The sequence below is a fragment of the Haemorhous mexicanus genome, chromosome 7, assembly GCF_027477595.1.
Source record: "Haemorhous mexicanus isolate bHaeMex1 chromosome 7, bHaeMex1.pri, whole genome shotgun sequence".
Lineage (NCBI taxonomy): Eukaryota > Metazoa > Chordata > Aves > Passeriformes > Fringillidae > Haemorhous > Haemorhous mexicanus.
In genome coordinates this window covers 12,203,874-12,217,431 of record NC_082347.1, presented here as the reverse complement: position 1 = coordinate 12,217,431, position 13,558 = coordinate 12,203,874, and the positions used below count along the sequence as shown (strand labels likewise).

Sequence of the window (13,558 nt, the reverse complement as noted above, 5' to 3'; positions counted from 1 at the left end):
AAGCTTTGCAAACAGCCACTTCTTTTTGCCTTTTGTTTGAAACACGGAATTTTGTATTACAATGTAAGGAATTGATTTGCTTTCAAACGTTCCATGAAATCAGTCCTAGAATCACCACCTGACTACGAGCAGAGCTCAACACAGCGCCTTCATAATGCTCCAAAAATATAAAAAAACCCTGTAACATTGACAATTTTTGCTCCAGTGCCCTGTTTCCTGGGGTTTTTCTTAGTATGGGGGTTGGGCTTTTTTTTTTCTTCTTTGTTTTGTGGTGGTTTTTCTGCTGTTTTTGGTTTTGTTGTATTTTTTTTTTTTGTAACAGATGAAGTTTTACCTCATGAGAGTTGTTCCAGACACTGAGTCCTATATTGAGAGTGCAAACCCTTTTCCCTCACATTGCCCTGTTAAACACTTGCCTGGACTTGCTGGCCAAAGATTGTTTCCTAACACATATTTTGGAGCACAAACAGCAAACAATTTAAATTTTCTTCACCCAGAAAGCCACTGATACCTAAGCCACAAAACATTTGAGTTCCAGTCCCTCAAAGAAAATGTTTTAGTGTCAAAATAATGGAGGATCTCTCAAATAACTCTTCACACTTCTACCAAGACACAAAAAAAGCAGCACAGGTTTAGATTCTGGTAGTTAAGAGCAGCTAAAGAAAAAAAAAAGTGAAATGTGTTAATTCTCACAGATATTTAACTGCTTTTATTACATCATCTGTGCTGAATCTGCTTGTATCTGTAGTGTCCATAATTTTATCCTGATGGAAGATAGCAGGAGATGACAGGAAAGCAGCTCCAGGAGGGAGGCAAGGAGTGAGGAGTGAATGGAAGGGTGTGGGAATTAACAGGACCAACAGGAATTAACAGGACCAACCACTCCTTTAAAGCAGCAGTAGAAACAGCTCCCCCCAAAAATGAGAAATTAGAACAATGCAAAAGGCTCCCTTATGGAAGCATGGAGAATTCCAAGCTGGAAAGGACCCACAGATATCACTGAGTGCAATTCCAAACTGGAAAGGACCTACAGGGATCATCAAGAGGAATTGCAAGCAGGAAAGAAGCCACAGGGATCAAGTCCAGCTCCAGGCCCTCAGCACAAACCAGAGCTGGATCATTCTCCAGCCAATTCCCAGTGTCCCCTCTGACTGCCAAAACAGCAGGTCCTGTCCTAGAGGAACATCTAAAAGAGGGCAAAACCTGGCTCCCTTAGATAAAACTCAGAGTTCCCATTTCTCCATGGAATCCCAGAATCTACTTCAGCAATAAATACTCCTATTTCTCCATGGGATCTCAGAATCCACTTCAGCAATCCTCCATCCATAAAAATCTGTCCTAAGGTGCAAGGAAATTGAATTGTTTTAGCTAAGACACATCCATGCTGCTCCTTTTCTCCAGGACTACAGAGTAATCTGAAGTGCAAAACAAGCTAATTAGGAATAAATAAAAACAAACAAACAAACAAAAAAACCCACCCCACCAAATTGGGGAGGGGGGGGCAGGGTTTGTCTTCATGCCAGCTCTTTTATTTGATAAAAATGAGAAGGTCCATCCCTGGAAGCAAAGAAAAACACACACACACACACAAAAACTAACCCAAAACCAAAAAAACAAACCCAAACCAAATTAATAATAATAAACCCCAAACCAATGAACAAAAAAAAAATCAGAAAAATTTCTCTGGTCCATCCAATCCCAACAGGAAGATGAGTAAGTGGAGCCGAGGGGTGAATGGTGCATGGGGACAAATGGGAACTTCACACCTCCCAAAAAAAATTGGGATGTCAGGATTTATTCCTGGTGAAGGGCTATGCACAAATCTGTGTGGAAGAATAGCAGGAGGAGCTGCAAACTGAGCTCCAAGGAGATCTCAGATTTAAGGAAAGCAAAATGAGGTGGCAGAGGGTGGAACCAGAGAGGCTTTAATGCCCCTTCCAAGCCAAACCATCCTGGGATTCTGTGATCCATTATTTAAAAGGATGTGATTAAAATCAGGAGCAGGGAAAGAGGGAAGGAAGGGCAGGGTGACTAAGTGGCTCCTTTGGAAGGGGAGATCACTCAGTAAAACTGAACAGGGAGGACAGGGTGAAAAGAAAAACAGCATTTATCCAGATTTAGGCTAAACTTTAGGATTGGGGAATAATCCCCAAGGTCAGCATGGGAAAGAAGCACTGAACTGGGTTAAAACTTGGCTTAAGGACAAGGAGCACAAAATGTCTTTAGAACACAGAAGAAAGGTGACTGGTGTCACTGTGGAAGGGAAATTAAATCAGCACAAAATGTGTTTGGACCCTGGGCTAAAAAAAAACAAACCAAAAAAACAACCCCCCCAAAACATCCATTTCAGGATCATGGGTAAAGGGTGACTTCAGGACCAGCAAGACTCACAATGCTGCAGGTCAGTCAACAGTAATTACTGTTAATAATAATTAATTAGATTGTTTTCCAAATAATACAGCTCTTCCTTCTTCCCTTGAAAAAACCACCACATATGAAGCCATTAGGCCAAGTTTTAATTGCTGAATGTGAAATTTACCACAGAAAGAGATTGTTTTTTCCTGCAGAACAGAAATTTCTGGCAATAAAAGCATTACAGGACATCCCAATTATTGATTTCAATGATTTCATTGCTCTGAGAGCTCTGACACAAAATTTAGGGTCAATCTTAAGAAATATTTTAACAATTTTAAGAAATATTTTAAGAAATATTATAAGAATTTAAAGGAAAAGTTTGGGTGTCCTGGACCATTTTCTTTCTTTATCACAAAGACAAACCCTGTCCCTGCACTCACTTTTAATTCTATATCAAATCCCATCACTGTATTAAACACAAGAGAGGAAAAAGAAAAAGCAGTCTCAAAGAGAATTAATTGAATTCTGAGTTCACCTAAGGGCTGAACCTTTGAAAAACTAATTTAAAAAACCACTTATTGTCCTTAGCACCTACAGGAGATGCACAGCCAAAGGAATGATTTGGAAAATCTCAGCCTTGACAGGAAGAGGATGAAGCAACTCTTAATGAAGCAACTCTTCTTCCATTCTTTTCCTAATCTGTCACCCTGAGTACAAACCCCAAAATTTAGAGGAGCAAAAAATAAGCATAAATCCTCTGAAATGCAAGAAAATTAAGACATGGGAAGAGAGGAAATTCAGAGTTACCCAAACAAAGGTAACAAAGGTGAATAGATGATGGAGCCAGGGGAATCAGAACAGGCTGGGAAGAGTTGAAAGCTGAAATTCCTGCAAAAGTCAACCAAACCTTGCAGATATGATGTTTCTGAAGGAGTGAAAACCAAAAAAAAAAAAGATAATTCAGGACTTTTTAAGTCTTAAAACCTACGGAGCATTTCTCTAATCCAAGAATTTCCAGTCCAGTGAGCCTCAACTGATGGGCATCTCCTCATTGCCTGGAATTTTTCTGTCTGAAATTCAGACTAAAACAGCCACAGAATCACCAAGGTTGGAAGATTGCTTCAAGGTCAGAGTCCAACCCCAGCATCAGCCCTAAACTGTGTCCCCAAGGGCAGATCCTGATGTCTCCTGACCATTTCCAGAGAGGGTGACTCCAACACTACCCTGGGCAACCTTTCCCAAATCCTGACCACTTTTTCAGGGAAAAAAAAATTGATGCCTAAGCTGAACCTCCCCTGGTGAACAGGCTAAAGAACAACTCCAAAATCCTGCTTGAGGCTGCAGCCAAACACAGGAGCCTAGAGAAGCAGCTCAGGTCTCCCTGGATTTTTCTTTTTACTATTTAACTTGCCTTCCATGAGCCAGCCTGGCCTCTCCTTGAGCCCAGGTCAGCATTCAGCCCCACAGCATTGCCTGTCAAATTTGAGTCATAGCAGGAATCACAGTTTGGGTGGGAAGGGACTTGGAAAACCATCCCATTCCAGCCCTGCCATGGGCAGGGACGCCTTCCACTATCCCAGGCTGCTCCAAACCCCATCCAACCTGGCCTTGGGCACTTCCAGGCATCCAGGGGCAGCCACAGCTTCTCTGGGAATTCCATCCCAGCCCCTACCCACCTCACAGGGAACAATTTCTTCCCAATATTCTATTGATTTAGCCTGTGTCAGCCTGACCCCATTTTCCCTTGTTCTGTCCCTCCAGTTCCTGTTGCAGATTCTCTCTCAAGCTTCTCTGAGATCCTGGAAGGTGCTGTGAGGTCTCCAGAGAAGAACCCATTTTGTCTGTTGTAACCCTGCCACCACCTTTGCTCAGCTGGGAACTCCTCACCCTGGCACTGCAGGAGAGGCTGAACTGCTGCTTCCTCCTCACTCCCACTGGCACTGGATTTTACAGCTGTCTGTCCCAGATTCTTCCTCCCCACCTGGAGGAGCCTCTGTCCTGCCCTGTCCTTTTTGGGACACTGGGCTCAGGACACCTGGATCTGTTCAGAGCTGCAGTGCTTTGCTCCCTGTTCTTTTCTCTAGCTTCACTAATGATTTCTAATGTTCCATTTCCATTTTATATCCTAATTTTTTTTTTTAATGGATCACCAAGCCAACCTTCACACTCTGTTCCCAGTTCCAACACCAAGATCTCATTCCCAGGTCAGGCCAGAACCATCACTTTTATACTGAAGTTCAGGGTGATCCTTTCTGACATGTTTCACATTATTTTTAAGCCATGCCTAATTTTATCAGCCATTTTATCATCAACTCAGTTGGTCTTGCAAAGTGCTTCTGTAATTCTGCTGACAATCCCTGGAAGCTCCATCCCAGGAAGTATTTGGAAGGCATGGAGACATGGAGTAGTGGTGGGCTTGGCTGGGTTAATGGTTGGAAATTATGATTCCAGAGGGTTTTTCTAACCCAAATGATTCTGTGATTATATCCTTGTCTTTACAACCAGAATATTTTACATACATTATATATATATATTATGATTTGGTAATACCTCAGGATCAGAATTAGCTATTACCTCAGGAATTCAACCATTGAGATCACTCCCAAGATTCTCCAACCTAGAGCTCTCCTCCACAACCACCCTGTGTTTTAAACCTGATCATTTTTGCCCTTGCCAGTGGCTGGCAAACATCCTCTCCCAGTCTCCTTGTATTTCCACTTGGCACAGGAAACAGCCCTGTGCAATCACACAAACATGGCACAGAAATATCCCTATTTCCTGCCTTCCAAGGTTTGTCCACAGTTTGATCCTGAGGCTGTTTCTGAAGCCATGCCTTTTTTTCCCTGTAATGCAGGAATTTTTTGACAGCTCTGAGACCAGCAGACAGGAGGGATCCATGAAGCTCCCACTGGAATAAGAGAAACCAAACAACATCCAGAGTGAGGAGCAGGAGAGCATCACTTCCTGTGTTTGTGCAGAGATCCATATCTGGAGAATCATGGACATTGGGAAGAGTTGAACTGTTGCAGTCAGGTAGAAAATTTATAAAGACAGACCTTGTAAAATCAGGCCTGCTCTGGTAGATCAGTGGCTAGCCTGTCAAGCTAGCACATTGCAAGCTCCCATGTGAAAGCAATCCTGGTGTGAACAGTCTGTTAACATAACAATCTATTCCTGGGTGAAAACCAACCAGCACCTGTATAAACATTAAATCTAGCCCATGAGAATCAGTGAAGAAAATATGTGAGCAATTCAACAGTAGAGAGATTTGATGGACAAGTAAAATACCTTTTACTAACCAATAGATTCATTGGCAATAAAGTTACTGACCAACTGGAGTCACACACGAGGTCTGTAGAATTGTATAGAAAGGAGTCATGTGAATAAAGAATGGACTTTTTCCTCCATGAAGGAAATGGAGTCTGTGTGATTTATTCTGATATTGAACTATACTGGCATTGCTGGGGGCATCTCTCTGATCCAAAGCACCACCATGAGAAAGGATATTTTGTGGTTCTCTGATTCCTGAGCTGGCAGGACCCACAAGAATCATGGATCCAACCCCTGGCCCTGCCCAGAGCCCCCAGCAATCCCACCCTGGGCATCCCTGGAATGTCCAAGCTCTCCGGGAGCTCTAGCAGCCTTGGGGCTGTGCCCATTCCCTGGGGAGCCTGGACAGGGCCAGCACCCTCTGGGGGAAGAACCTTTCTCTGAAATCCAACCTAAACCTCCTCTGGCACTCAAGCACTGCTCCAGCCATTCCCTGGGAGCAGAGATTGGAGCTGCCTGTGCTGCCCAGTTTGGCTGGAAACGCCACTGAGTTCAAAAATTCCAGCCAGGAGAAATTCCAGAGTAGACACTACAGCAGAAATGTTCTCCATCACCTCTTGCACAATGAGATCCCAAACCAATTTCCCCCTCTAACACTGGAATTGCAAACACTCTGCTCCACTCTGACCTTCTAAACAACAGGGAAACAACCCCACTGCAGAGCTGTTTCTGAGGAATTGTCTGTCACTGGGTTAATGACAGCCTTGGCTGAAAGCCCTCCTGGGACCACAGGGATACATCCAAGGGATCCAGAAAATGCCATGAAAGAATATTCTTCAAGGTCCTCTGTGTTATCCTGGCATGGTGTTGAAGCACATTTCTGGCACCAGCCCTGTGGGGAGGTGTCGTGGTTTGAGGGGAAATGGTTTTTTTTGGGATGGTGTGGTCACACCAATCGGAGTCCAGATTTTAATATTGGCACCTGGTTTGTCCACTGATGGCATGGATACACCTCTGAGAACACAGGGGTTAAAAGCTTTGAACTCCCACTGGAAGTTCCTTTTGAGTTCTGGTCCTGGACGAGAGGAGACCTCCCCCTGTCCAACTCCGAGCTGGGCAGGGGGGAGGGGAGCCATGTGGCCAGAGGGAGGTAGGCCAGGCCTGGGCCAAAGGGTAGAGGAGCATCCATCCCCCATTCCCCCCCCGGAGGAAGAAAGAGAGAGCAGCCTGTGCCTGTTGTGATAACGCGGCTGGAGTGAAGGAGAAGGGGGGGGTGCCCAGCAGGGCAGCCAGCCGTGGGAGTTCATGAACCAAACCGGCAGAGCCTGGGACTTTTAACCCTTCTTGGGATGATGGAAACCTTGCAAATGCTGATTCCTCCTGGAGTTGGTGAGATTGAGAGAAGTTGAGAAGAATTCTAGGTGGGAGGAGATGATGGAGTGGCTTTTGGCTGGACTTTTCTTGGATAGCTATGGACAGAACCCTTGAGTTCCTGTGACACAGAGACTGCATCCTAGGGGGAGGCAATGGCTCAGAGCCAGGAGAGTGCGGTGATGTGAAGGTGTGTGAACAGAGACGACGGGTGAGGAGGGTGGTGGTGGTGCCCTCCATCTCCGAAGAAGAGGAAGATGATCTCTGTTCGAGAGACCCCTCAGCCCCAGGGGGTGAAACATGGGGGGGGGACAGGTGTCCCAAAAGGAGAGGGACTGTGCTCTTTTTTTGGAACTGGACAAAGCATCCTTAAAGGGAAAAACCCTAGAAGCAGCTCTGGTCCATGTGCAGTGGTGAGAGCACTGGACATGGAAGGAAGAGGTCACGATGGCAAAATGTTCTCCGGGCGGTGCCACATGTGACACAGAAACATGAGAAGCTTCGACTGTTTCCTGGGTGAAGTCTGTAATGCAAGAGGGACTCCTCTCTTCTCAAAGAACTGAGAATTGATTATCCAAAGGGTGGCAACGGAATTAGGAAATTTGGTGGGGGGAGGAAATTTGGAAGGTTTTCATCCTGTGTTCTGTGTGTTTTTTCCCTGTAGTTTTATGTTAATAAAGTTTTTTTCCTTTCAATGGTAAGTTGGAGCCTGCTCTGCTCTGTCTCTGATCACATCTCACAGTAGATACCAGGAAAAGAGGTTTTCTCATGGAAGCACTGGCATTTCACCAGGCTCAGACCATGACAGGAGGGCACCAAAAAAACCCAAGGGACACAAACCAATTCTTTTTCACAGAATTCCAGACTGGTTTGGCTTGGAAGGGCCTTAAAGCTCATCCAGTTCCACTAGCCCAGGTTGAGACTGTATTCACTATGAGCCATAAAGCTCCTACATTCAGGGAAAAGTCTTGTAAATAAAAATCAGACTACAAGTGTTATTTGAAGCTGGGAATCTTATCTTACCTTTTCTCTCTCTCCCACCTATTTTTTTTTTTAATAATACAATTAAAATTTTTATTGAGATGCCCAAGTCACATTAATCCTCCCTAATATCCCAAATACAATCAAATACAACATACAATAGTTTATGAATTGACCAGTCAGGCTGGATGAAAACCCACTCTAGAACTACCAATTTAATTAACTAAATCAATTTATCTATCAATTTAGCTATCTAAACTACTCTAAAGTAATCAATTTCATTTCACAACTACACAGGGGCCCACATGAGATCACCAAAACACTCCTCTATTTTTCCACCTGATGTTCTAAAAACCAAAGCATTTTTAGTCATTAATACAATGCCATCAGAAAAGGAAAATCAATTTTTGCAGGAGAAATAAAATGCTTTCCTCGATTTTGAATCTGACAAAGATGCATTTTCTTTAAAGGGAAGAAAATCTGATGTGGTCCTGAGTGAGGAACAGAGACCAGAGCGGTACAACCAGAAATGGAAAAGGTCTGTGAGGGTGGGGAGGTTCTGGCACAGATTCCCAGAGCAGCTGGGGCTGCCCCTGGATCCCTGGCAGTCCCCAAGGCCATTGGGGCTGAGGGTGGGGCTTGGAGCAGCCTGGGATAGTGAAGGTGTCCCTGCCGATGGCAGGGGTGGCACTGGATGAGCTTTAAGGTCCCTTCCAACCCAAACCAATCTGGGATTCTCTGCCCTTCATTAGCATCAAAATATTTCCTTTTTTTTTTTTTTTTTTTTGCTGGTGCAACTCCCACAGGTTTTATAGCAGCTCTGAATGGATAAGTGTCATGATTTTTCCTTAATTACTGGACAGCAACCCACTGCAAATACTGAGGAGAAACCCATGCAGCTCCCCATGCTTTGCCTACTCCAAACGGGAGTCCCTGTGAACTGAATCACCCCCAGCATGAGCAAGGTGATCAAAATTGGCTCTTCCTCAGGTGTGGTGAGTTCTCCAAAGCACAGGAATTCCATCCATGAGCACTTCCCTGCCTGTGCCAGCACACCCAGCCTCCCACAGCCCATCCTCCATGCAAATGGGTTGTAATGGAAGTGCCAGCTTCGATTCTGGCTGATTGATAAATAACCCCTGCTCAAACAGGAAAGTAGCAAAGTGCATCTATTTGATTAATTCTCCCACTTACTTCATGCTTAAAAAAAAAAAAATAAAACATGCCTGGCACTTTTTAGAGCTGGTAACAAGAACAATCTCATGTCTTGAGTGCAGTGGTCATGTCACTAATTTTAATTAAGCCTCTTCAGTTTAATAGTTTAATCCACATATTGTGGCAGCCTGCTGTTACCACATGGAAATTTCAATGGGAACCCACCCAAAATCCACTTTTCTTATTTTGCAAGGAAGCTGTAGTAATGGCCATGTTTCTTGGCAGGGAGTGGAAGTGCCAAGAGCTTCCATAGGAGGGCAAAATTGGTTCTCTCCTTGCTTATCATCTAATATATTCCAGAGGAAGAGGAAGGCTGAAATCCAGCATTTCTTATTAGGATGTTTAGTTTTTTTCATTGTCTCCCTATTTGAGAATTCAACATTTATCAGCAATGCAGGTGAGTGCTCCCATTTCCTGTCCACCTTCCTTCCTGTGTTCAAATATTCCTGTATTGACTTAACCACCTTTTCCATTTTACAGTTTTCCATAATCTTAACAGAAGAAAAAAAAAATTGATCTTCTCATATCAGAGGGAATATTTTAAAGACTAAACTGAGCACATGCTATAAAAATAGCATATTTTCTGTTTGAAGGGAAACATCACACATTGCACCCCTCCAGATAAAACAGAATCAGATCCTACAACTGCAAGAAATGAGAAATGTGCAACACAAGAAGCTGAAGATTTGATTTGGTACAAGCCTAAGCCATCATTCCAATGGTCCCTGAAGGATACAGCATAAAAACTTTTATTGTTTTAGCAAGTGGCACATAATCATTCTTACAGAGTGATCCTTTTCCTTACTGTTTCCTTATTTTCCCTGACTGCACATTTACCACAGCAACAGGAACCCACTAAATCCTGTAAGCATGGCCATTAATGACCCAAGTTACTGCTGAGGTACAGAAAACACCTCCCACAGCAGGTAATTGATTTCTTAATTGACATATTGTGCACTCCAAGTTTGGGAAGAAAGGGCTACAGGGCTTTATCCTGGAACTCCTTAGGATATTGAGAGTCATGGAATGGTTCGGGTTGGGAGGGATCTCAAAGCCCATCCAGTGGCACCCCTGCCATGGGCAGGGACACCTTCCACTGCCCCAGGCAGCTCCAAGCCCTGTCCAGCCTGGCCTTGGGCACTGCCAGGGATCCAGGGGCTGTGCTTTGGGGCTTTTCCCAGCACGAGGAGCTGAATGGGCAGCAGCAGAGCATTGGCAGCAGGGCAGGGAGGGATCCCAGCCCTGGGCAGCCCTGGAGGCTCCTCTGGAGTGCTGTGTCCAGCTCTGGGTGCTGAGCACAGCAGGGCCAGGAGCTGCTGGAGCTGGGAAGGGCCTGGAGCAGCTGGGTGCCCAGGGCAGGCTGAGGGAGCTGGGGCTGCTCAGCCTGGAGAGGAGCCCCAGCGGAGAGGGGCCCTCAGGCCTGGCTGTCCCTGGGGGCAGGAGGGGCAGAGCAGGGCCCAGGCTCTGCTCCGGGGCCCAGCCATGGCACCAGAGCCACGGGCAGGGCCTGAGCCCAGCCATTGCCCTGCCCAGGAGGCACAACTTCTTCCCTGGGCAGTGCCCAGCCCCGAGCAGATTGCCCACAGAGCCTGGGGGCTCTCCTCCCTGGGGCTGGGGCACAGCTGGGTGCACACAGTGCTGTGCCCTGGGCTCTGGGATGGCCCTGCTGGAGCAGGGAGGTGACACCAGGTGCCCGCTGAGCTCCTGCAGCCTCAGCCACCCTGGGATCCTGTGAATATTCACTACTCAAATATGAATTATTCACTGCTACCCCAACCTGACCTGTGCTAATGATGCCTCAGGTTTCAGCTTTTCTATTTTTCAGATTCTGTGCTGCTTTAGTGTGTGGGTCTGAGCTTCACATTAAGGGATGGTGAGCTCTCTGCACAGAGCAGGGAAACAAAACAATTCCTTCTCTAGCTGGGGACCAAGGACAAATGATCCAAATCTCAGGCCCAAGAGCATAAACAACGTGGGCTGAAGAGAGAAAACCAAAATATATGGGACTTCATGGGCTGGAGCTGGAATGGGACAATGAACTCCAATATGCAAACAGAGCAGAACTGATCAAAGTGAGAGACCCCATGACCAGGTGTGCATTTTGTGCCCATTTTGGTTCACCTTGGGTGCAGCCCTGGCTGGGCTCTTGGGCTGCCCAAGGTGGATCCATGGAGGCCTTTTAATAAATCCCTGCTTTATTCTTTAACTCTGTCCAGCCTCTGTTCTAGGCCAGCCTTCTCAAGGCATCAGTGGGACTCTGTGAACATTCACCACTCACACAGTGCTCTGTATCCCTGTGTTCCAGAATGGGCTGTGAACTGAACACATTAAACAGAAACCAGCTGCATTTTTAGGACAACAGGGCTCATAAAAAGTGAGGGCACTCACTGAGTGATGCTGAGCTTGTTCACACAACGTAATGTGAAATGTTACAGCTCTGCCAGGGTTCATCCCTTTCCACAAACACTTCACACCCTTCTTCCCCCATGGAGCTAAGTGATGCCTGACAGGCTAAGACACACACAAAGGGATCTAGAGAAGGGAAGATGAAGCTAGTATTGTCCAAGGATGTCAGGAAAGAAGCCAGGAAAAAAAAGGGGGGAAAAACCAACCTGAAAAACTCCACTAACAACCAAACCAATCTCAGCAGGTAAAGAAGGAAAAGGCTAAAAAGGAAGAGAAAACTGCAGAAGAGATAAGCAGGCCCACCCTACATTTTCTCCAGAGCTTTATTTTTTCCAGAGAATATAAAAACACACACACACAAAAAAAAAAAAAAAAAATCAGCCCAAATTACCTTAATAACCAAGTCAAACTTCTGGTGTAAATCCCTATTTATTGGCTTGAGGAGTGTCAGTTCAGCTGTTGTGAGATTCATATGGAAATACTGGGGATAATCCTCAGGAGTACCTGCAAAAAAGACATTGAGGTTTAAACAGCTCTGAAAGGTTTAGTTCAGCAATGTGTTTATTTTACTCATTAATCATCAAAGGAACAAAACCTCATTTTGTTAGTGGAAGGAGAAAATATTGCCTTATGTGGACCCAGAGCTTAAGGATACTATAAAGTTATGTGTTTAATATTATTATTTCCTTACACTCCAAAACTACAAAGATTCCTCTCAACTGGGCCTCCCTAAGTACTTGATAACAGCAGGAATATTATTAATAGCACATAAATAACAGATATAAGTAATAACAATATGGTAACAACAGATAGGTTATTTTAGAAATCCTTCTGGGAAAAGTTTCTCCTCAGGGAGGAAGCACCAGATGAAATCTTAATTTATTGTCAGTTTTAAGTGGTGTTTTCATGGCTGTGGATTTCCAGGATATTCTCTGGAAGCCTCAGAGCCTGAGTGGATTTGGGAGCCCATGGAGATGGAGGAAGGGCTGTTCCAAGGCTCTACCTGGCAGCTGCAGCCCAAAAATGCACCTGTGCCTAAAGCCAAAATGTTCCAGCACCACAGCCTGGCACAGGAGGAGGGAAAAACCCCAGATACAGGAATTCTGAGCCCTGGGATTTTCAAAGAAATGGTGCAGAAGGCCCAGAAATTCCAAGTGTTCCACACAGAGTGAAATCCAGCACTCACAGCTCAGCAACACTGTGAGAGCACCTCAAGGAGCCAAAATTCTGGTTATAGGAATCTTAAAACCTTGAGGGGATTATGTCTGGGAGCAGCCCTGTGAGCAGCTGAGGGCAGAAGGCACTCCTGGCTCAAGGGGTAAGAACCCCCCAGAAATCCCTGAGCCCCTAAAGGTGCCCTGGGAGCAGCACAAACCTGGCCCTGCCAAACCCTGCATCCAGCCAGGGCTGAGGCATGGATTGAACACGAGGGAAGATCACTTTCCTCATCAGTGCTGCTGGTTTTTGTTCCCCTTACAAGTGCAATGGGTGGAGACTACTTTCAGAAAGCCAGGTGAGAAATTACTGCAGTAATTCAATTTGCAATCCTCCAATGACAGCCATCTGCTAGATAAATAAATTATACACATAATTTTATATATATATACATATAACTAATATCTATATGATATGATCTATAATAGCTAATATATTATATAAAATTATTATATATTATATAAAATTATATTATCTATATTATATATTCATATATAACTCCATTTTTATATTTTTTTTCAGTGACTCTCTTAATCTACCCTGATATCTATCATTGACCCAAAAAGCAGCAAAAGAACCACCATGGGTTATTTTTTCTCTTAGACCAGCACAAATGCAGAGCTTCAAGCTCCAGGTCCTGTATCCCCTCGCCCTGCCTGTCAATTTCAAGTTCTAATTAATTAATTGAATTTTTGAAGAGCTCAAGGCACCCAGCAGGAGCTCCAGAATTTTGGCAGGTAAGAGA

General features: G+C 44.8%; 1 protein-coding gene across 3 annotated transcripts in view; it reads right to left on the bottom strand.

Moving 5' to 3' along the window:
- Positions 1–13,558, bottom strand: part of PCDH15 (protocadherin related 15) — a 637,262-nt gene that overhangs the window by 148,444 nt on the left and 475,260 nt on the right. For all 3 annotated transcript variants that reach the window (XM_059851092.1, XM_059851093.1, XM_059851091.1), the window contains one exon: positions 11,990–12,102. In XM_059851092.1, the coding sequence (XP_059707075.1) occupies positions 11,990–12,102 (113 nt within the window). The remainder of the gene's footprint in view (positions 1–11,989; positions 12,103–13,558) is intronic.